Below are 24566 nucleotides of genomic sequence, written 5' to 3'. Positions count from 1 at the left end.
ATAAAGAAGCACAGCCTGACTGGAACGGAGATCAATTTGAAAGGAATGAGGCAAAGCATCTTACAGACTCCTTACTTTTGATAGTTCATGTAGGCACCAAGCCAACAGAATTTCTCAGCATCGGAACTTAGCATGAAGTCTTTCTCAAATGCTCAGGAGCCTTTGCAAATGCCTTACAGAATTTTAATGTATTTATCATGAGACATATGCATCAGTATTAGACCAGCTAATTTAATGGGCATGGAAACCATAAGGCTACAAAAAAAAACAGGTGTCTCTTGTTGGCATTTATTCACAGAAAGAGGCGGTCTTCAAACCAGCGCTACTTGTTACTGTCAGACTGGACTGTCATTCTTCCAGTGTGCCTGCAACCTCCATCACTCCTAAAACGCTTCAATCACATGACCTGCCACCCTGAGAGACAAAGGTGTCTAAGGTTCTGTTCCAACATTCAGAGTACGTTCCAGAAGTTCTTTGGGCGATGAGATCGTACTTAAGTTGAACATGCAAATAGGATCCCACCTGGACTGCAAAAGAAATGGTTGTAGTTTCCACAGCATCAATAGAAGCAAATACAGAGTCATAGCAAAATGGACATTGAAAAATCTTCATTACAGCCCAAAATAACAAATTAAAAAAAAAGAGACAATGGTATGTTGCTACACACAAAATAAATCTCCAAATACTGACTGGTAAAGGCTGTTGCAAAAAGCATACCATCTTCTTTCCCCATTTTAAAATAAGCACCAATAGTCGGGAAAAGGAGAAGGGAAGCATTAAAAATCAGTCTGTCTCACACAGTTTATTTAACAATAGGTAATAAGAAATCAATTTTAACAGTCTATACAGTGATCGAAAGTTCATATTTATAAGTAATCAACTTTAATTGCATGATTTACAACATTTGAGGGTTTTTTGCTTTCTATTTTCAAGTTTTACAGAAAATGGAAGAGGAAGAAAAGGGAAGGGAGGGAAAGAGAAAGCAAGCATAAAAGAAGAAACCCCAGGGATTCTCTCTCAGGTTAAAATTTATACCCTTGGAATAGTTTCTTACCCTCTTTATTTTTCCTTTGTTAGATGTAAAAATAACAAAAAAATTCTTTCAAGAAAACAAACCACAATATATATACTACATCCATTTGGCAGCTGCCCTGTGTATTTGCAAAATGTCTTCTCTCTACATGTACAAATTTTAATACTTGAAGTTTAAGCTCAGACTCTGGTATAGAAAATTCTTGGAGGACAAAAGTAGACTTCGGGAGGGAGACTGGGTTACTTAATTTTTTACAATTTTAAAAGAATTGACATCTTTCCAAACAAAGCGGAAAAATTGGTATTTATCTTTAATATATATTTATATATATGCACTGTATTTTTAAAGCAACATTCACCCTTTTTGTCCTCCAGTTTTAGGAAATGTTCTCCTGTTTTTTTTTTCTTTTCTTTTTTTTGCAGTAGATGTGTGGGGGGAAAACAGAATAGGAAAAATGTTAACCATCTGCCTCAGTAAATAACTATCAATATTACATATTTTCATTAATTTAAAAAAAAATAAAACCTATTGGAGGCTAGAGAAGGGAGCCATTTGGTCAACAGCCAAATAACTATCCCCCTCCCAAGTACCTCCCCAACGCACGCGAAGGGAAAACAAAAACAAGGTGGTGGTGGGGGGGGAGAGGACTGGTTATGATTCCAGCCATAACAAAAATATATTTTCTTTGTATTCTACTGTCCCTCAGGTTCATTTTGTTGGTTTCTTGTTTTTAAAACCAAATACTACTTCTGCAGAGTTCAGATGCGTTCCAGGGAAAATTGCTGTTTCTGCTAAGAAAGATTCAAAAAAATTTTCTTCAGTACAAAAAGTCTTGAGAAAATAAGTTCTTTTTTGCTCCCAAAATGCTACAATGTGTCTTAGTGTATGTCTAGTGTACTCTGTGAAAGGTTTGAATTCAAGTCTGAATTATCTGAGCTGAGCCCCAGTTCTGTGGCACTTGCACCATGGAGGCCTGCCATGCCTGGATTACTAGCAAGCTGAGAAAGCATTGCACTCTGGTCCGGGCTGGCAAAGTGCCCTTGATCCATGGGGTTAGCCTGGGCAGCTACCAGTCCTGGATGTGGGGAGCTGGTCTGTGGGGAAACATGATGTGGAGAAGGTTGAGGCTGCATCCTAGGTGAAGGGCTAGAGTGTGGGGGCTGGGACTGGGGCCGTGGTGAAGGGACAGGCTGTGGAGAACGCACTTGATTGGCGAGTGACGATGGAATCTGCTGGCCTTGTAAGTGTGGGGACTGGGCCTGGCTAGGCAGCATGTGCTGCTGGGGACTCATGGGATTAGGCTGAGCTGGTGATCCCATCTGCTGCTGGAGTAGCCGCTGTTGGAAGGCCTGCTGCAAACTCGCTCCTGTGTCTGCACTCATTGCTTGAGGAAGCTGGCTCATTTGTCCCATATTTCCTTGTTGCATCTGCTGCATGTGATGCTGCATACGCTGCTGTTGCTGCTGCTGGGGGTACCCGACTCCCTGGGGCTGCTGAAACTGGTTATGGTTGGCCATGCCTGGCCCCAGCCCAGGGCCTGCTCCTTGTTGCTGCTGCTGCTGCTGCTGGCGCTGTTGTTCAATCATCTGTCGTCTCATCAGGAGGTCCCGGAACTGGGGAGACATTGCTGAGTGATTCATGTTCATTGGCTGTGCCTGAGGATTCATCCCACCCATGGCCTGCTGAGTTGGAGGCTGCTGGGGTGGAGATTGCTGGGGCATGCTGGGCCTCTGGACGCTGGCTTGCATCGGATTCATGTTCTGCATGGCTGGGTTTGGGTGCACCCCTTGCTGCCCTGGCATGGCCTGTTGCTGCTGTTGCTGCTGCAGCCCTGCTTGATGCTTGACCCGCTCCTTGATGAAGGCAGCCAACAGCTGAGGGTTGGAGTGCAGGATGTTAAGCACCTGCTGCTGCTGCAGGGGAGAGCTGGGAGACCTGAGAGTCCGCAGCAGGTTTTGTAAGGCTGCCTGGGGCAGAGAACTTCGTCTTGGCTGAGCTGCACCTGGTACCTGACCCATCCCTTGTGGTGACATGTTCATGGGCTGCCCTGGCTGGGCCACTGACATCATGGGTGGTCTCTGCATTCCTGGCTGCAGCTGCGGAGGTTGAGGCAACCCACCTTGGGCCCATGCTGGCTGCTGCTGAATTCCTGTTGGTCCCATCCCTTGATCTATGTGGCCACCAGGACCTCTGGCCATCTGAGGAGGTGTAACACCCATAGGCTGTATTGGGTTCATCTGGGGCATCTGGTGTTGAATTGGCCTCTGGAAAATGGGAACATGAGCCATCTGCCGCTGGTGATCAGCTACTCGCTGGATCTGCATGGCTATTTCCACTGCAGCTGGAGGAGGACCCTGGATAGATGGCTGAGCAGTCTGAGGAGTTGTTGGAGGAGTTACCTGGCCACCTGCCTTGCCTTGGGACACAGCACCAGAAGACTGATTTCTTGACAAACTATATGAAGGAATAGTATTGGGAAGTGTAGGTTGTGGCTGCGAGACAGGCTGAGTTTGAGGTTGCAGCTGTGCAGTCTGAGAAGTTGGGGTCTGTGGGCCTGTTGGAGTAGTCGGTGTGGCGGGTGTTGGCGAAGGCAGCCCTTGCTGCTGCCCTACTATGCCAGTCCTCTGCATGCTTGCCATCCTCCTTCGAAGCATCTGGGCCTGCTGCAGGCGATGCTGAAGCTGCTGCTGACGGAGCTTGTGTTTGATGTTGAGGCAAAAGGGCACTGGGCACTTGTTCTCCTGGCAGTGCTTAGCATGATAGCAGCAAAGAGCAATGAGCTGCTTGCAGATTGGGCACCCTCCGTTGGTTTTGCGCTTGCAGCCTTTGGTGTGCTGGACAACTCTCTTCATCTTCTGACAGGACGGCAGTGAACAGTTGGCATTGCGACACTGGCAGGCATGGACCAAAGACTGGATGCAGCGCTGGATACTCAGGCGACGGGAATCACCAGGACTCTGCGTGGTGGCTGTTTGTTGGTTGTTGCTTTCGTCATCAATACCAAGGCCCAGTTTCTCCATCTTGTGCTCATGGTTTTTAGTGCTATAGCAGGTGATGCACAGGTCGTAATCCTGAAAACATAGATTAGTCACATAACTGTTCATGTGGCTCAACAGAAACCTACATAATTTAATCAAGTTTTTAAAAATAAAGTCTTCTCAATAGAAATGAACACCTAAGAGAAGAAAAGCAGGCTGCTAACATAATCCTAAATTATAAATGTTGAAACTGTCTAACTACAATACCTGAAATGTATAACCATCCTAAACGAGAACTGTTAAAGAGTCTGACCTGGTTCATGTACAGAGCCTTTAAACTGGGAGATGTAAAGGAACAGCCACTGCGCAGTGAGCTTCAGCAGAAGACACTCAGAGAAAGTGAAGTGCCTGTTCTTAAAGTAGGACTAATATGGACAACAATAGAAGTGAAGGGCTTCTTTTCAGCCCAGACAGTCCAGTTTTGCAATTCATTCAACACAAAGAAGTCCACAGGCAACTATGGATTTCTACTATGACAGCCTTAAGAGGATACATTTCAAATGCAGCTGTCTGGAATATCCTAAGGGAGCTGCTTATTTTGAAGCAAAGGGGAGCTGTCACAAAAAAACAGCAAAATCTGGAGTGAGGACTGTATGGAATGTTCGCTTAAATTTCCAAAGGTAATACTGAACAGCACAGGTGATCATATGAAAGACCCCAAGTTCATTTTCCCCTCCCCTGCCTCCAACCGTGCTAGAAGATACCTGGCCCTGTATTTTAGAGCTTTAAAGTGCCTGCTGTACTTGTCAGTCAGAAACTAATACTTCTTGAGTTATTTCAAAGCAATCTTTCAACAATATGCAAATGCACAACACAGCAGATGACTGGTGCTGCCTACTGAGAAGTGAAAAGTTTTTGTCACATTCTAAACCACCTCAATACATATTGCATAAGGGCTCTGAATTGAGGCATAACGAACGCTTTCGATACAGAGCAACTGGCTGAATTGACCAAACATACCTCGCAGACAGTGCAGTGCCATCTTGTCTCCACGTGGTGCTTGCACTCATTGCAGGTATAAACAAAACGGTCCTGGCTCTGAGTGTGCAACTCCACCAGCATGCACATAGTTGACCACATTGCCCTTCGCAGGGAGGAAAACTCAAGGTGTTTGTCTCTAGCAAGCGTGAGGAAGGCATCACGTCCGTCCATCAAGTCACAAGGAATGAGTGGATCAGGTTCAATGATAGGAGGCAGAGAATTGGCTGCAGGACCAGCAATGAGACGGATGACAAAGAACACCTGAAAAACAGAGAGTTGCTCATTGGAGGCTCCATTCTAAGAGGCTTTGCCAATTTTGTTTCTATCTACGCAGACATCACTGGTCAGTGTGATATTTGAAGATAGAAGCTACAAGAGTCAGGAACAGCCCTTCTAACTGCCAGCATTTTACAGAGCGTGTACTGGAGCATTTGGTTGATTTATTAAACTTGGGATGCTTCAACATTCGAGAGCATGTCCTCTCCTCCCTTCAGACTAACTGAATATTGAAATGTGACCAGGTTCTTCTACTGATCCAAAAATGACAATGGATAAAAACTATGACAGATTAACAATCTAACTGGAAACAAAGTAAAAAGACCAACTGCTTGAAATTGTGGAATGATACTCATCAAATATAATACTTTATTTCTGGAAGAGTCTCCAATGCATATACCAAAGTTATATTTGGCTTATGATGTTCTAAGTTAATAAAGTAAATGCAACTGTTTAATTATGCAAAGAGTTAGAACATGCAAAGAGTTTAGTTTTGCCAACACACATTCCTAAAAACTGCTAGGCAAGTTTACTAATTTTCAACTTTTTTAAAAAAAAGTTTTTTAAGATGTGGGGAAGTGAATACATTATTTAAAACAAAACCAAAAGTGTAAAAAAAAAGTGTTCCTTGTTATTACCAACGTGTTCTACAGGGTGTGTGTGTAGTCTGGGTTTCATTTCAACACTACAGTACCTCTGAAGCCTAAAACCATTGGATTAAATTTGCAAGGTCCCAATTTGCACAGCAAGTATGAATGATTTGCAGTATGACTTAATCAGCCATGACCAAATTCTACTCAGACAACATGGCAGAAGTCCTCTACTCCAGAGAAATATTGTTGCTTCATTCTCACTTGTTTAACTTCAGTGCTGAATACTTCTCAAATTCTGAAAACCATCTTGTTTAAAAACCACTGCAAGTGGTCAAATATAGTTTTGCATTTCTTCTTACCTCCTTGTGCTTCTCCATAGTGGCATATAATTTCTGGGAGAGGTCATTGGAGACATTGGGCATTCCAGGCTTCTTTTTATTACCACGACTTAAGCTGCTCTTATTTTTACTCGTCTTCTTGTTGTTCTTCTTTTTGGCATTTTTACTATCTCCTTTGCTCACCTGAAAAGTGAACCCAAAACTTAAGACGTGCCTTACCATCCCTACACTTCACTGACCAAGGATTCTACATTTCCTGAGACAACGAAGTTATCACCAAGAAGCAACCGAACTTCGTTTCCAAACTACTAGGGGATGTGGGGAGGCAAAGACACTAAGCACAGTCTAGCTGTACTCCCACCAAGCATGCAGAAGATGGAATGCATTTCAACTCATAAGTAATTTCTGAATACCATTTGCTGTTTCCTATTCCCTTGCTTTTTATAATTAACCTACAACCAATTATTATGGATTCTAAAAAGAAGCTCTATGTTTTGATGCAGACTTTAGAAATGTATGGCAAGTAAAAGCAACTTCCTTACATCAGTGCTTTCATTGCTAGTGTTTTCTTCTCTCTTCCGCTCTTCCTCTTCCTGTTCTAGCTCCTTTATGCTCTCCTCTAGAACATTGGGCCAGAAGTCTCCTTCAAAGTAAGGCAGCTCTTTTGCACTTGTTAAACGGTCTTCTGTTGCCTGCTTAAAAATATCCTGCAAGACAAAATATTTATAAGAACAGCAAAAAACAGACTGGAACACCCCTCCTCCAAATGTCAGCTATTCTCTTCTCAATGTACCTTCCCCCAACAGTGCTTCAATGTTTATTTGGTTTAACAGGCTTCTATAATTTCTAAAAAAATACAGTGCTGGGTGTTACAAGAATGATGTAGCGTTCTCTCAACCCATTACTGTTAAAATCCCTTAAATGGCCCAAGTGCTTTCCAACAAATTGTAAGCAGCAACAGCTGTCCAACGAAGTATTCAAAGTATTTTTACAATTTTTTTTTTTAGGAATACTCCATGAACCAAAATTGATGTTGCATCTAATTCACAACAAACCTTGTAATCATGGACTATGCGCTCAGACACTGATTTATCCAGCATCTTTTTGTACCACTCTTGCAGTCGTTTGGGCTTGGGAATCTTCTGATCAGGAGGATGGCAATGGAAAATATAGTCATCTCCTTCACTGGGTGGGCAAGCCCAGATGTGTCCAGTTGTATACCTGGTAATATATAAAAATAAAAATTATCTCAAATATGTCTAGCTATCTTCATTAGATTAATAGTTTATAACAACTTTTACTTTTTATAAAAACAGCAGCACAAGACTAGCACTTCCTATGCCACCACCATTCAGCTCAGAAACGTCACACTGGAACACTGTGCAAAATAGCAACCTCTGATGAAGGAATTCTTAAAACGTATTCTACAGTTGCCAAAGCAACCTAATTTTTACGTAGTCTCTCACCTTGATGATATATCTTCTGAGGCATATCTAGATGCCAAAATACACGATATATCCTATGGCAACACTTGCCATTATCATCAAGTATACTAGAGAGTAAGAGAAATAATGGAAAGCTTACCCCAACTTCTTGACATACTCTAGGTAGCCTATTAATATTTCATGATAGACTGCAGTCCTCAAGCATTTAGGGCGGAAAAAGTGAACACTGTCAAGGTAAGATATGTATACTCTCCTAGAGACAAAAGAGAAATCAATCAGTCCAGGAGCAGTTTGCACAGTAAAACGTACAACACTTTCCATTTATTTTCCATCTTTCAGATAAGCAAAAAGGTGTAATTTATGTTTCAACTACAGTGCAATTGACTCCTGATGAACTGGCCTCCTTTCACATTTTCTCTCCTTCCATCTTAAAATTTCTACTTCATCGCCCTGTCCCATCCATTTTTGTTTATTTTCCACATAGCACTTGATCCTTGGTTACAGATCTCTCTCTCGTATTCAAGTCTAGATATGTGTTCAGCCATATTTTGATGGCTCAAACACAACTGGCATTTGCAATAAAACCAAGGAGATAAAATTAAATGTAGGTGACCACTAAAATCATGTCACCAGAAGAGAAATGCCTCTACAGTTCTCAAAAAAAAAAAATCCTCCCATGGCAGAGCTTATCTATATGCTTGTCAGAAATGCAATCCTTTAGGTTAAAGGCTTTTATTAGCCTTTTATTAGCCTTTCCCTATTTAAAAGATTTTTTTATTCATTGTATTTTTAGGGTAGAGGAGGGAGATGTGCTAGTATAAGTGACAATACTGGAAGCAGAGTAGAGAAAGCATGTTATTAGTAGCAGATGGGAATAAAAATGCTGTGACTGGGTCATGCACTGGGTCAAGTTGTATGAGAGTCTTATCTTAGCAATGCAACCAACCAACCAAACTTAGGTTAAGTCAAGGTGCTTCTACAAAGAAAGCAGGTATTCCTGTTTTAAGCAAACTAAAGATGTTCATGCAGTTAGTATGGGAGAACTGGGACTCAGAGAGGTTTGCCATTAAGCAAAATTTAAGAACTAGCAACAACCCAATTATGAAAAGGGTATATTTCACTATCACAGCACAGTTCCTTACCTCTGGTTGGGTTGTGGGCAATCTGACCCATACTCCTGAACATGCATTCCAAAAAAGCACAAATCTACACCATCAATTTCCTCAAAAGCAAAAAGGGCTTTTGTTCGATAAGGGAACTGTTCTGCCATCTCTCCACTATCTACAAATCTGCAAAAGTTAAAGGGATGATTAAAAGGCATTCCTCATAGCCAGAAACAACATAGCAAAATCAACAAAACAGCATACATAATCCAGTAACAAAAATTACTCCACAAAAGTGCTTTCAACTACAGAGAAAGGAACACCACATGCATTGTGAGCGTTTGTTCTCCAGAGTAGACTATTGTGGATCAGGTTGCCCCTCCTATTCACCTCCAGAAAGAGAATGAAAAAAATGCTCCAAGCGTACCCTAGTTTTAGGACTGGGAACAGCTAAAGAAAAAACAAATTACTGAAGAATAAACTATATACCGTGGTAACAGAACACACTCTCCACCAAAACAAAAGAATAACTAGAGTGAACAGCATGGAGGGGAGCTGGAACAGTGAGAATGCCCCATGACCTGCAAGAAAGCTATGATGGAGAAATGCTTCTGTCTATTCAATGATTGTCCCATTTCCCTTCAGTAAGATTCCTTCGTGGTGGACAGGATACCCTTGGTCCACTAAGCAAGTACAAATGTTTTTATCTCTTAGTGGAGGAAAATAGACTGTACTGAGATATCTAGTAGCAATATCCCACACCACAGGTGGAAACCCAAGTGAAAGACAAGAATTGGAATTTATAACCCTCCTCCCAATATTGATTTAATGAAAGTGTGAGGATTTGAGGTATGCAATGAGATACTGGCAACCTGAAGGAATGCCCCACATTTCTGGTATCATATCAACACTATCGGATACTGAAAAAGGCACCCCCAATATTCCTGATTCCAAAATAAACAAACAGCGGATTTGAGAATTGTGTCAGGGAAGCAAAAGGAGTAACTATGGAGGAACCGACATATCTTAGCTGATCCACAGCACATCATCCTTTTAAGGTTTTAAGGACCACTATTTTCAACAGGTGACAGACCTGGCCTTCTCTACTGTTTATTATTTTTAGTACACCCAAGCTGGTCTGTAGCACATTGTGCCTTTAAACTTTAGCGCTATTTTCTTCAGTGGGCACCAGACCTGGCCTCTAGAGTTCAGGTTTACCTCCCACTAAAACAGTTGCCCTTTAAAGGGACATCGTGCCACAGACCAGCTGAAGCAAGCTGCAAATAATGGGCAGTACAGGCCAGGTCTATTATTCATTGAAAATAATGGCTGTTGAGAAAAAAAGTGCACACTCCACTTGGGTAAGTCACCAATAGCACCATCTGTCTGGTAATCATCAATCAGCAGCATGAAGGCTAGGCTAAATGGAAGCACTTAAAATGGAGTTGCTGCTCCCGGTATGGGAACTGCAAAAATCTTCATTGCCTGGCTTGATCAAGATCTGCATGTATGCTTCTCTCAGATCAAATGGACAGGAAGTTACCTACAGGGAACCTTCCAAGATGGTGCAATGGCTCTCAATTCAGAAGACTCAATGGGCCATGTATCTGTTCAAAATCTTGAGGTCCAATACTGTGAAGATCAAAAAACTGTCACAGGACTTTTTGTGCTGAAGAATTAATTCCATCATCCTAACTACTAGGAGATTGTCTATGGCTGCTTGAGTTCTTCACAAAATTTGTCTCCCCTCCTGCCCCCGAATGAGCAGAGGAATCAGTTTGGTGTTGTTGCAGCTAGCTCCGGGAAGTAGTTTGACTGACTGGTTTCTAGTATTCAACAATCAGAGGTTGATGCTCTCATTTTTAGGAGAGCGTCTGCCCTGACTGGCTGATATTTACTTGCTGTCATTCAGATGGTTTCATCTGGGCATTCTAGGGGAGGTCCCTTGCTGTAGGGGTATGCACCAGAAAAAAAAATTCGGGATTCCTGCTTCAGGTTTACCCAAAGTGGGAAAAAGCTTTGTAAACACTCGAAACCCTAAGCAGAAAGCCACTTTGGATTCAGGCCAATTGCTTTGGCATGCTCCGTAAAGATTTGGAGCATACCGAAGTGAAGGGCGGACGCTTACAGCCCCCCACTTACCTGGCTCTGGAAAGGGGTATTTAAACGCACACACATACGCCAACAGCTGCTTGGCAGGGATTTCCCTGCCAAACAGCTGATCCTGGGGTTTAAATACTTCTTTCCGTGCTACTGCACAAAAAGGGGTTTTAAACCCGGGCTGGCTGGACTGACAGGAGGGGGATTCCCCTCTCATCAGCTGAAAAAAGCAGCAGGCATTTAAAAGAGCTTTTTTCAGCTGATGAGAGGGGAATCCCCCTCTCAGCTGGAAAAAAAACCCTTTAAAATGCCAGCTGCTTTACAGCTGATGGGAGGGGATGTAAAGCGTCCAGCATTTGAAAGCAGAGGAATTTAAATGTTCCTTTCCCTGTCACTGAAGCAGCGGGGAAAGGGCATTTCTCCCTCCCCTCCAACAAGGAGAGGGTAGCTCCTTTCTCCGCTGCTCGGCAACAACAGGGAAAAAAACATTTAAACACCCTTTCCCTGTCACAGAAACAGCATTCCTCTCCCCCCCCTGGATCAGCTGCCTCGCCAGGCAGCTGATCCAAGAGGAGGGATGCTCCTTTGCCTGCCACTTGGCAGTGACAGGGAAAGGAACATTTAAATTTCCTTAACAACAATAAAAATATTAAAACTCAAGAACAGAATATTCTGCATTAAGGATTGACAAATCATACCTTGCTTTCATTCCTGGTTTAACTTCTACAGTTTTCTCTGAAGTATGAACAACTCTAACAATTACTTCACCCGACTCAGGATGATTCTGTCTTCTCAGGAAATCATTCACTCTGTTCTCCAAGAAAGTACCAAGCCTTGTGGTTGGTAACCCTATATACACAAAACAAAACAACTTCTTAATCTACTGTAACAGTAGCACACAAGAACCAAATCAGTCTCATAAAATGGAAAAAAAACCCATGCCCTTAATTTTTGGTTCTCTCTGATTAAGATATCCTCTCCAGTCAACTAAAACTTTACCTGAACTATCATTAAAGGCTTCCATTCTGAAGAACAATTAATTACCCTGGAATATGGAGATTCCATTTAGCTCACAAGGCTAACAACAGTTGATGGACTAATTTTTTTGTTAGAATTTGTGTAACTTTTTTTTTAAAAAAGAATCTCAACTAATGGTGGTCACTATATGCTGTGGCAATGAATGTTACAAGAATTCTTAAAGAAATACTTGAAACAACTCTATCCACATTCTCTATGTTATTCAAAATTTCATACATTTCTACCACAGCCCCCTCTCCCCAGCTTGCTTAACTAAGAGGCTACAAATTGTGTTAGCATAGGTATGATGCTGTAACTTAATTGTTCATTGTCTTCTTTTGACATTAGGATTCTTGTTTAATTTCAAATCCTTTTTTCCAGTGCTGCCACACAGAGCTTTTTTCAATCATCTATCAACTACAACCACAAGATCTTTCCTAAACTCACTGTGACCATCTAGGAAAGAGACCTCAGCAGATAACTCAATGAAGACGGGGCAATGCATGGCAACACTAAAAAAGAGTGAGTCAGTGTCTAAAATTACTAGAACAGATCAAAATCAAGCAGGACATATCAAAGAGGCATCCCTACCCCAGCTTTCAAGGAATGATTGTAACATATCCAGAAAGTTTTAATTAAGGGGAAAAGCAACCAGATGTTCAAGGCTTGAAATATCATTCACAATATAGTTTGGATTCCATTTTGGGAGAGAATGCAGCCAAATAAAACTTTTGGATAGTTGTAAGTTACACTGTAAGTTAATTTCTTCCATACTTCAAAGACGTGTACAGAACTGGACCTCTTAATTGCATCTTGTCAGTGCAAATTATCAGGCAGTTACTAACAGTTCTGAATTTTTATGCTAGCCTTGAGAGCTGTTTTTTTTTAAATAGAAGTGACCAAATTAATTAAAAAGACAAATTTATGCTGGAAATATGCCCCTGACAGGGCAATATTGCAGGAGATAGAGGCAGAGCTTTTTTTCAGCTGGAACACGGTGGAACGGAGTTCCAGCACCTCTTGAAAATGGTCACATGGCCTGTGGCCCCACCCCCTGATCTCCAGACAGAGCGGAGGGCAATCTAAACTCCCCTCTGTCTGGAGATTGGGGGCGGGGCCACCAGCCATGTGACCATTTTCGCCGAGGGCAATTTAAACTTTAAAAAACTCCCCCCTTGTTCCAGCTGACCCAAAGTGACGTCATTGTCCGGTTCTGAGTTCCACCACCTCTTTTCCCAGAAAAAAAGCCCTGGATAGAGGTAAGAAGGAACTTTATTTATTTATTTATTTATTTATTTATTTGATTCAATTTCTAGCCCGCCCCTGCACGAATGGGCTCAGGGCGGGTTACAGTAAAATGCTCAATGAGCATTAAAACGTATAAATACATTTAAAAACCAGAAAACACCACCAATATGTACAAAACAGCATTTCGGATGGCGAGCCCCCTCCAATCTCCCAAATCATGTTATAAAACAAAGCAGAACAGAAGGGGTGGGGCCACAGTTTATGTCAGTTTATATGGTGACTGCACTTATAGGGAAGCAGATGATTATGTTGTCCCCCTGGCGGGAGACCAGTAGGGAGGCTACTAAAACGATCAAACACTGGCCTCAACTGTAAGCCTGGCGGAACATCTGTCTTACAGGTCTGCCAAAAAGATACAAGATCTTGGCGGCGGGTGTCCTTCGACAGAGAGTTCCACCAGGTTGAGGCCAGGACTGAAAAAGCCCTGGCCCTGGTTGAGGCCAGCCAGGCCTCCCTGAGTCCAGGGACCATCAGAAGGTTCTTATTTGCTGATCTTAATGCTCTCCGGGGTACGTGCGATACTCTTTCCATTCTACAATTTATGAAGTATAAATATGTTAGAAAAATGGAAGCATGTAGGTAACATCCATCTTCAATAAGCCTGTAGTTCTGAACACATTACCTGTATATATGGTTCAGTGAAATTAACATGCTTCACTTGTAAAATAAGTGTATGATTGAATGTACATCTGCACTTACTTCTAGCACAGAATTTATTCTCTCTCCTGGTTCGTCCTGTTTTCTTTAGGCAACCGTCACAGACAAAGCTAAAAGAAGTGAGAAAATGGTGAAAAATGTTTACTATGCTTGAATAAATGTGTAACAACAAAAATATTCTCGCTAGGTTATAGCATTCTAGCACTAATAAGCAGAGTAAATTTCAAACATTATCATGGCCAAATAAGTGGATTTGACCAATTGAGCAGCTTTACTGTAAATTAAACTGAACACTACTTTTACCTTGATCCAATAATCTATAGCACACCACCAACTCTTGAAGTGCTACTTATGCTAGGAATAGCATGAAGCCGAACTTGGTCAGTATTATGGGAGGAATATACTGTGGTATGATGATTTTATCTGTCTTCTACAATACTGGCTCATGGACTAGAGAGATAATATACAATTCTACAGGCTAGAACCTAAGATGAGGAAATGTTTCCTTCTGCAAACTTTCGACAATAAGGAATCTACTATTGGAGAGTCAGTTTGGTGTAGTGGTTAAGAGTGCGGGACTCTAATCTGGAGAACCGGGTTTGATTCCCCACTCCTCCACTTGAAGCCAGCTGGGTGACCTTGGGTCAGTCACAGCTTCTAGGAGCTCTCAAGCTCCACCCACCTCACAGGGTGTATTGTTGTGGGGATAATAACAACATACTTTGTAAATTGCTCTGAGTGGGCGTTAAGTTGTCCTGAAGGATGGTATATTATTATTATTATTGTTATTACTAATTACCCCCCCCTTGCAAGCTTCTGAGATTTTGGCTGTATAAAGGCCTAAATTCCCTAGGGGCAACAATTTGACCACACAACGGTATTTTAATTCATGTCTCAGATAATCTGTTAACCAACTATGTAATCCACCTTGAGTTTCAGTGAGAAATGTGAACTGTAAATAACATAAATAAATGAGAAAACTGTAAGCCTTTGTATTATTAAGCCATAATGACAGGCATTTTGCAGTTTCAAATTATGGCAATACATGATCTAGATGGATTAGTGTTAGCGTGATCAAAATCTAGTTGTCACCCCAATACTACAAAGTAGTATTCTTAACAAGAAACGAAGAGAGCAGCAAGCAACTCACCCAGAAGGCCAGATTATCTCATTGTGAAGTACACAGATCTGATGCATTTTTCTTCCACATTCTATACATTCAACAAATCTGGAAGAAAAAGAAAGTCTAAGCATACAAAGCGATCATTAATTGAAAACAGAATTGTTTAGGGAAATGTCTGTGTTAAAACAATTCATAAATTATGAAACACAAGAACAAGGGTTTGGGGTCCAAGCATAGAGATTTACTGTAGATTTACTATAAACAGAGGGTGTTACTCTTCAAATGATACTTCCTACTTCAACAGTACCACCTTTCCCAGCCTGCCCCCCAATAATTTCAGGCGGATTTTGAGTACTATAGCTTCACTTTTTCTACACTCCTCTAATAAAGAAATCAGAGCAACTCAGAGCAATGCATATATTATTGTTAGGAACTGGTTATGCTTCTGAAAGAATCTAATGAAACTGATGACATCCTGTATACCAATACAAGTTATTGCAATATATTCTATAATATTTAATAGTCCAGCATTCCAGCATTACCTTGTCTAAAGTTAACATAACTCCTCCCAGGTAATTTAAAAGATTCAGGGATTACACTTATGCAATATTCAGGGGGATGGCAGGGGGAAATTGTGATGTTTCTCAAGACAGACAAAAGCTACCATTTGCCACTTGAAGTGATACAGAGTGGGAAAGTGCTCCTTTTTTTAAAAAAATGAATAATTTTAAAAAGCAGGATCTGAGCTGCTTTACTTACTGTTCAGGGTCCAGTGTATCATTTTTCCTTTTTGAAAACTGGTCTTTATTTATTGTGCTGAGGAGGCAAATGTACAATCTTAGTTGCAACAAGAATAAGCAATTGCTCATAATTTTTAAAAGCCTTCTTTTTGCAGCAGATTCTGCAACAGGATATCCTAAACAAACTACTTAATCTTTTAGAGCAGGAGAGAAGAGAGAGACTGAATTGGACAAATTGGTATCACAATACAGTAAGAAATACATTTTCATATTCAAATTTCCTATTAAGCAAAAACAGCTTTTAACAGAATACTACAGGTGGATTAATACCACAAACAGCAATACAGCAACTGCTTAAATATTTACAGTGCAGTACAGTGGCTACCAGTAGCCTGTGACCACTGTACTTGGACCTGAAAATTGAGAACAGCAGAGTGGCAAAAGGGTTTAACAGAGTCATCAGACTGTTTACTTCGCACAGGGTTCCTCCACTTTGTATAACTCCTGTTCATCTGAATCCACAGTGTGTTCGACAAGGGAATATGAGTGCAGAGGCCTTGAGAAAGCTTACTGTTATCTGTTAAATCAGCTCCACAGCTTGAATTAAAAGTTTATGTTGTTTTATGAAGCCCCACTTAATGAAAAACATCTTTAAATGTTAATAAACATCATTAAATAACATTTTATGACTATTCAATAGCTGGATTGATCAGGTTCTCTCATGGACTCAACGTTGAGTTATTTTGTGGGAAGACATACTAAAAAGCTGAACATTAAGAATACTTTTTATTTCTGTCAAAGAAATTCACTATATATTTACAGATAAGGTCTGTAATGTTTATAGTTTCATATTGCTCATGTCAGTATAAAGATATCTAAAGGAACATCACCTAGAAAACGCCCTCCACATTATTTGGTACAAATGACCTTTTTTTTGGCTTAGGAACTAGGACCTTGTGTATCGAGTCTTAGACTAATATAACTGCACATACAATATACAAGATTCTCTCCAAATCTAGCAATTTATTCTGCCGTGTTTCCCTCCCTCCTTCCCACACAGCTTCACTGTGCTCTAAAGAAAACACCACAGGTTTCATGGAAATCTGATGGGCAGCATCTTTCTATGGCTATATGCTAGTGGCTGATTTCACAAGATTTCCTACTTCAACTGCACCAGATGAAGCTTATCAGTAGAATTCTACCATATCAAGCTTTCATATCTAGCGGATACATTTTTTATCCTGCTTTTCCTTCAAGGAGATCAGGGTGGCTTTCCAACTTATTCCTGCATGACTCTTCCAGTTCCTACTCTGTTTAGACTTACACATAAACCCAGAATCCATCCTCAACTTAGATCCTCAAAACCTATCTTCACTTCAGAGGCTCCTGCTCTTACAGCAATCCAGAGTCATACTGATGTTTTCACAAACACATACACAATTATATAAAAGACAGGTGGTTTTGATTGTCAGTATACAAGTACTAATGTTACAGGAGAAGCCTCCTGCAACTCCATATCTTAATGTAACAAAATTTGGAATAAAAAAGGAAATTTGAAAATGAAGATTAAATAAACTAGCCTCTATTTAGTTACTTATCTGGCACAATTTATTTCAAGTAAGCAGACTCCTAGATCTGCTACTTGAGCCAAAGATGGGGGGATGGACTGGTAGAGCTCTTTGCAGGCTGGTACTATTCTTTACAATTAGCCTTGCACATTTAATATAATTGACACATGATTTGGAGTTGAAAAATATCTTTACATGTCTTTAAGCTTTGGTCTTAAAGACCATGGTTTTTAAGCTCTCTAGCTCATAATACACAGAAATATTCCACTCTTTTTTTAAAGCAAGATTACTCTCCATAAAAATAGTATCACTTGATGTTTTAAACCAGTTTGTTCTGACACCCACCATGTAGCAGTTTACTGCAGTTTTCAAGTGCCTCAACATTTTCTGTAATTGTTACAAAGCTTCAGCATTAAATAAAATGTTTCCTCCAGTTTGCTTTCCTTTTTCTTATACATTGTAGTAATTAGACCACTAGAATATGAAAAATATTACAAAGCTATTATTAAAAAGGAGACACATAGTTACTCACGTTTGAGGTTGTGATGGGTCATCCCCCAAAGAAACGCTCTCCCCTTGGATTTCGTTGAAGCACTTCTCGCAGAAATGATACCTGTCGGCAAGAAGGCCATATTTGGGTGAACTGTTCCGTCCACACAACACAGCCCAAGCCAAGCAACGGAGCCACCAATCACAGCAGGCCAAGGAGGGGGGCGGGAGCAGAGAGCAGGTCGTCAACGGCGACAGGGACATTCAATGATGAAGATTTATGGGACCCAGAGTTTGTGTTTGGTTGGTTTGGTTTTTTTTGGGTTGGTTTTTTTGCAATCAAAGCCAAGTGCAGACAACGACAAGCATGAAGGAGAAATAAAAACACACACACACACAAAGAAATGGGGATTTGCAGGACGTAAAACAAAAAACACAGAAGCAAGACAGGACAACACAAAGCAGAAAGCCAAGGCAAAGCACAGATTAGCATTAAATCTCTCAAATGGGATTACAAGCAGCAAATTATAGCAAATAAAAAGAGTATTCAATTTTAGTATATCCATGCCCTCTTCATTTCAATAGTCAATGCCATATAAAGCAAAGCATCAAAATGAAGAAGAAAGAGGGTAAGAGCAATTGCTGCTCCAACATCTGTATCAGGGTAGCAAGTCTTTTCATAAGAACATCTGCCAGGAGAGGGCTAGAAGGGGATGAAAACAAGCCATCTTGAGAATGTTCAGATATTGACATAACAGTCTTTCCCTCCTAAAGTGGCTGTTTTCAGCATCTGTTTAAAGCAGCAGTAATGACCACCCCCCAAAATTCTAGACAATGGTTTGTGATCTGCCAAAATGTTAGGTACTTCAAAGGCATTTAACATTAATTTAGAGGAATGGAATAGTCAAGATATTAAAAGGATTCCATCTTCATCTGAAGAGTTTTTACTCAGGATGTTTTCTCCCCTCAAGAGTGTATTGAGAATGCAGCCTCTCCATTACTAAGCGAGTTAATTTGAATGCACAAACACATTTAAACAAAAGGAACAAAACAAAAAACAAAAACTGACAGTATTATAAAGCAAAACAAAACCAACACTGTGGACCTATAATTGGTTAAAAAAAACCCTTCTAGTTAAGGTTAATTTGTTTATATGAAACAATGACAAGCATCTGTTTACATATTCAGAAGTATAGCCTGGATCCAAAGAACAACACAGCTAGTTAAATGTTCCCAAGAGGTCTCTTAAAGCTTGTGCATCTCAAAAGGGGAGTTTTGAAAGCAGTATTACAGCATAAGGGTCTCTTGATCCAAGTAAACCCTACTAGCATGCCTGTGCCTGAGCTCATATCTAGATATCAGAGCACTTTCATAAATTTAAGAGTAAGAATACTATCTTGTGGTTTGAAACCATTTAAGCTACAAAAATAAACAAACATTTATTTAGGCTTTTTTGTTTAGAAGGAACTGAAATCATCTTACAGTTCCAATGAAAAATCTGTCTTGCCACAATATTCCTGTCCTCTCTTGGGGTGGGGGAAGGAAAGAAACAGGAGGAATCTCTCTCCAGCTCAAGGGTCCTCAACATTGCTTCCTCCCACAAGAAAGCTCCAAATAAAACCATCCCATTTCAAACATTTCACTGACCACAAGGGATAAGACTAACCGTTTTCTGAGGAAGATAGGGAGTCTTGAGAGAGACAACCAGCACAATGTAGGGACAGCGTGTAAAAGGATCAACTCCAAGCAGCTCATCCCTGCACACTAAAAGTCAATTTCCATTCCAGAACAGACTGGACAGAAGTAAGACTGCACATCAAGAGCAGATAACCTGATGGTTGCTGGAATATGTGCAAAAGATGCTGGGATGAGGTGGAGCTTAGTCTGATCCAATCAGGGACTTGTGTTCTTAAACAAAGGGGATTACAAAAGATCAGGCAACCCTCCCCTGATGCAGCAAGCACCCTTTAAAATATTTTTTACCCATAAATATAATCTTGTTCAACCACTATAGCTTGGGATGTGATGAGTAGGTTCAAACGAAGAAAATGCAACTCCCTCAGATGGATATTAAAACAAAACAGTCAGTGATCTCAAGATGCAAGCTTGCATGCTTAAAGAATGCACTGGAACGATATAACTGCCTAACATGCTGACATACTGCACTGCAGTTCAGTAAGGAGGAAAGACAATGGATTTAGTGCAAGAGCTTTGAACTTATCTACAGGTACGTACAAAGTTTAAATTAATATTTTAAATTTTTGAAACATGGAGAAAAGACAAATGATGCAACAGTGCAACTTGCTAACCTAAGAAGAAGTGACCAGGCTGTTCATGATGTAAGAGCATGGCTGCTTCTGTCTAATGTATTACAGCAGGCATAACTCTGTACCAACACTCTCTTACCTGTTTTGGTAACTGTAATATGTAGCATCTCGTGGGATTGTACATAACTGTTTTCCATAGCAACATAATGTCTGTGGTGAAAACTCCAACTGCAAAAACAGAAAAAAGATTTTATAAATATTCGTGTAAGTATTGAGGGAGCCATTTGTTTGAGTAGGAAAAACCAGTTTGGTTAATCATAACACAGTTTTCTAATACCATAAAGCAATGTGTAAGCTTAACTAGGCTAATGAAGACACATTAACCCATCCCAGTTTTATTTCTCCAGACTACTAAAAATGCTGTGTTTCTACAGTACCATAATGCATCTTGGGCAGGCAACTTTCTGCATGGATACTTTGGTAGTGACCGTCACAAACTCAGTACTGTTAGAAATGGAAGCATCTTTAATTAAACCTTAATATCCCAAATAATGTAAACATCTTATATGTAGCTGTCTGCAAGGTTAGACAAAGTACAGCCAATAACTTATATCATGAAGGTCATTACCTTATGCTAAAATACAGTGCCACAGCATTAAAGTACATTTAATCAACTCTGGAATAAAAGTAAATTCACAATTTTACAACACATAAAATGAACACAACTGAAATATTGGCATTTAAAGTCTCTGCGCTTATTTTTCTATTGTGGATTTCAACTCTCTAATGATCTTCACAATAGGGCAAGTCCCTGTAAGTAATTTCACAGGGGACAAATAAAGCTGGATGCTGGCTATGCTCAAGCATCTATATTTAAAACTCAGAACTTATGAAAAGGATGTTTACATTTGTGTTCTTAAATATCTGACAACTAACTGCTACAGTTTCTTGAGGTTCAAACTCTGAGGCTCTTACCTTTCTTCCGCAGCAATAGCCAAGACTTTGCATAACTGGATCAATTTCCTGTTCAAACACCTCTGCCAACTTGGAACAGTACTTATATACTCTGGATGTTTTGCGGTTATAAAGCCAGGCATTGTTGAACATAAGCCAAATATCATCAACATATTGCCAAGGTTCCTGGTACTGTCCTGTGTCAAGCTTCCTCTTGATAGTAGAAAGGTCCATGGGATTCTTAACTATATCAAAGTAATCCTACAGAGAGAAAAGCGGAAATGGCAACACTGAAATCAGAAGACTGAAATACTAGAAAAAAGGAACTCTGAAACCTAGGATGCACACCTGCACAGTTTTTTTTTGCTTCCCTTTTTAATTGAATGTTTTGCTGTTATTTTACTTTCTGAATTCAGTTTTACACTATAGGGAGAACCTGGTTCTCTAGGTGAAAACTTGGACTGTAGGTTTATACAACACAAAAATAATCAAGCATACCACTATGGGCAGTCCTGCATTAGGCAGATGGGGAATTTAAGTAGTCTACTACCATCTGTGACTTACATCTCATGCTCCTTCAGTGCTATTAAAAGCGCTTCTTTCTGTGCTTGTAGTACTTGGAATCAGCATCAAGATATAGAAAGAACACAAGAATGATCAAATTCACTTTGGCCTATAGGATCTTTGAGGAAATTTTGCTCTGAATGAGACATCTCTTGATTTTCCATCCCAATTCCTGACTTTTGATCAGAAGAGGGGAGGGGGACCAGGACAGACAAAGCGATACTACAGTTTAGTTAGGTACAAAAGCAGGAAATTGCTTTTCAACACACTTACAGGAATTCCTAATAGCTGGGGATCCACGGGCTGTCGGAAGGGAAGGGACTCTGGATCCTGACGGTAAAGTGCCTCCAATGTTGGCATAAGTGCCTGCCTCAACTCTTCTGGCTTGAAAACTTCTCATAAAGAAAATTTGCAAAACGAAAACAACAAAAAGTTAGAAATCTGCTGTAACATCTGTGCAAAACATAAGCAGTTCCTCTGGTGTTCAGTCTTGGTATGGTAAAGCTTGTAATTTGATATTCAGGCCTGGTATGGTAGAGCTTGTAATTTGAATTCTTGGTATGGAAGAGCTTGTAATTTGATATGCCTGGAGGCTAGAATTGAAAATAATGCTCACATTCACAAGTATAAAGTTTTGCTAACATTAAATTCAAAACTGAGGATGCACAACAAAAAGTCGTGGCTTGGTAAGATTTTGTATTAAAAAGAGATACTTCCTAAACTCCCAACAGATCTGCTACATATTCCCATCCAGCCCTGTGAAAGTGTAGAACTGAGAACTGGAAACCATAAGTGAAGGTGTGCAATCTGGGTCTAGGAACTGGCTAAAAAGCTGGATTTATGCTGACCCATCATAATCTTGCTATGTCAGTTCCCCAGGGTGAACCCCAGATTGGATCTGGGCAGCTGAACTCGCTGGGCTGGATTATCTGGCTATAGACAGCCACTGCAGGCAGCTGCGGCAGTGGTGAGGGGACAGTGGTGCAAATGGAGCCAAGGTCTGCACCGCTGCAGGCAAGCATGGCGAGGGTGGTGGGGCAGAGGAAGAGGTAGTAGGCAGAGTGGATTCCCATCCTGTTTGGCCCCTCCTCCCTGCCCAAGCTCCAAAAGAGGCCCCTTCAAGCTGCTGCTGGCCACCTTTTTTAAATTCCATGACTCAGCAAGCTTCATCTGCCCTTGCTTCAGTAAAGAGATTCTCTGATTTGGCAGCAATAAGCGTGAATGGAAGTTATGTAAAACCAGAGAATCCCAAGCTGGGGCGGGGGCATGGATTTTAAAAGCCTTGGAAATGTTTCTTCCCAGGAAACAATGGATAATGGCTGGGGCAACTTGTGAAGGGTCCCACAGAATTAAACTCAGGTTGAACCCTCCTGAAATTTTGGCAGTCTTACTGGACAGTAGGCAGGAGTAGGTTTCCTGCAAATTTGGTGGAAAGTCCTTAAATATGCAGCCCCCAAACCCCTGGACATTATTACCCATAGGGAATAATGGCCAGTTAAATCTGGGATTCTCTAACACAGGTGAGAGAATTTGATCTAGATTTCAGGGACCCCGGATTACCCAGATTTTTTTTTTTGGTGCACACTCCCAACATAAAGCCTTAATACTGATATGGGGCAACAGCCCCTTAACCAGGGCTTTTTTCAGCCAGAATGTGGTGGAATGGGGCACCTCTCCCTGCAGCCCAAGACTTCCCTGTGGGCCAGCTGAAGCCGGGGAAGCCCCAAATGGGCTTTAAACTTCAGCTGAGAGGAGAGGGATTCCCCCCTCCCAGCTGGAGCCTTCCTTCCTCTCTCTCTCCTTCTTTCCATGTCTTTCCTTCTTCCTTTCCCTTCCTTTCTCCCGGGGTGTGTATGTGTGTGTGTGTCTGTGGGGGTCATGCCATGCGCAATGATGTCACTTCCCACAAGTGACATCATCACGTATTACCTGGAGCGCACGTGCATATAGTGACAGGGGTGCTGCCTCCTGCTGGGAGTTCCCCTGGGTGAGATTTCCCCCACCTCTTTCCTCAGGAAAAAAGCCCTGCCCTTAACGCTCCAGATGAGGGAGGTGAGATTGTTGGCTCTTCTCTCCACCCACCGCTGCAATTGTCTAAATCCAGAATTGGATACTCCAGAGGCCTGATCATGGTAAAGCTATGTTGCATTGCACTCTACCACTTTCTTTGCAATAGAATTAGGAGAGATAAGGAACTGCTCCTCCACTACCCAATTCCACCACATCTCAACAAAAGCACTATGCAAATCTATGGTGCGACAGCTCTATCATGTTTTTGTTAGAGGAAGTGGTACAAGTTAGACAGAGCTTGCTCCTTTCCCCTGTCTACCCCCAGAGGGGATATTGTCCCATAATCTTTTAGAAAGGAGTGTGTGTCGGGGAGGAGGAAGCTTATTTCCTATTCTTCACTCCACACGCTCCAACAATAGTGCTGTGAGACTCCCCTAGCCTATGGCCAGGGAAACTTGAAAAGCCAACTCTAACCAGGGTGGTGATGGTGTTCAGTCCACTATACAGCACAGTAGTCAGGCACTTGGTTATTAAAGGGCATGAATGCTGCATTTCAGTCCTGTCTTTCAGCCTGTGTTTCACCAGACAGTTCTGTAAAAGCCTTAACTGTTTCTGTTACCAATTTGTTAAAATATGTGCACAAGTTTCAGATTTTAAAAAGCTACTCTGGCTCCCCATGCAACTGAAAAGCTACTTACTTTTTCTTTTTGACTGTCCTGAAGCTGGAGAAGACTGAGTACCCGGAGTACTCGGTCTTTCCTCTTCTTCCTTCACTTCTGACTTAATCTCTGGTTTCTTTTCCTCCTGCTCTGCTGGTTCAGATTTACATTCCTCTGAAATGGATTCTACCTTAACCTGGAAAAAGATAAGACCTCTGAGCAAGAAGTCTTGTACAACTTGCACCTCTAAGTAAAGAAAACAGCATTATCTGTTCCCCCCCATAAACAGTGAAGATCCCCCTT

The 24566-nt window shown here is 41.2% G+C and overlaps 1 protein-coding gene across 1 annotated transcript in view; it reads right to left on the bottom strand.

The window, feature by feature from the left end:
• Window positions 1-783: 783 nt before the first annotated feature.
• EP300 (E1A binding protein p300) overlaps window positions 784-24566 on the bottom strand; it is a 105444-nt gene continuing 81661 nt past the window's right edge. Inside the window, exons 16-31 of the mRNA XM_054988120.1 lie at window positions 24303-24459; window positions 21868-21986; window positions 21052-21291; window positions 20216-20304; window positions 17853-17933; window positions 15772-15828; window positions 15040-15117; window positions 13932-13999; window positions 11606-11756; window positions 8847-8993; window positions 7844-7957; window positions 7315-7480; window positions 6802-6966; window positions 6281-6442; window positions 5032-5313; window positions 784-4104 (exon numbers count right to left, since the gene is read on the bottom strand). Coding sequence (XP_054844095.1) covers window positions 1912-4104; window positions 5032-5313; window positions 6281-6442; window positions 6802-6966; window positions 7315-7480; window positions 7844-7957; window positions 8847-8993; window positions 11606-11756; window positions 13932-13999; window positions 15040-15117; window positions 15772-15828; window positions 17853-17933; window positions 20216-20304; window positions 21052-21291; window positions 21868-21986; window positions 24303-24459 — 4269 coding nt within the window. The 3' untranslated portion in view covers window positions 784-1911. The remainder of the gene's footprint in view (window positions 4105-5031; window positions 5314-6280; window positions 6443-6801; window positions 6967-7314; window positions 7481-7843; window positions 7958-8846; window positions 8994-11605; window positions 11757-13931; window positions 14000-15039; window positions 15118-15771; window positions 15829-17852; window positions 17934-20215; window positions 20305-21051; window positions 21292-21867; window positions 21987-24302; window positions 24460-24566) is intronic.

The sequence above is a fragment of the Eublepharis macularius genome, chromosome 9 (genome assembly GCF_028583425.1).
Source record: "Eublepharis macularius isolate TG4126 chromosome 9, MPM_Emac_v1.0, whole genome shotgun sequence".
In the NCBI taxonomy this organism is placed as follows: Eukaryota; Metazoa; Chordata; class Lepidosauria; order Squamata; family Eublepharidae; genus Eublepharis; species Eublepharis macularius.
This window is presented reverse-complemented; position numbering and strand designations above follow the sequence as displayed.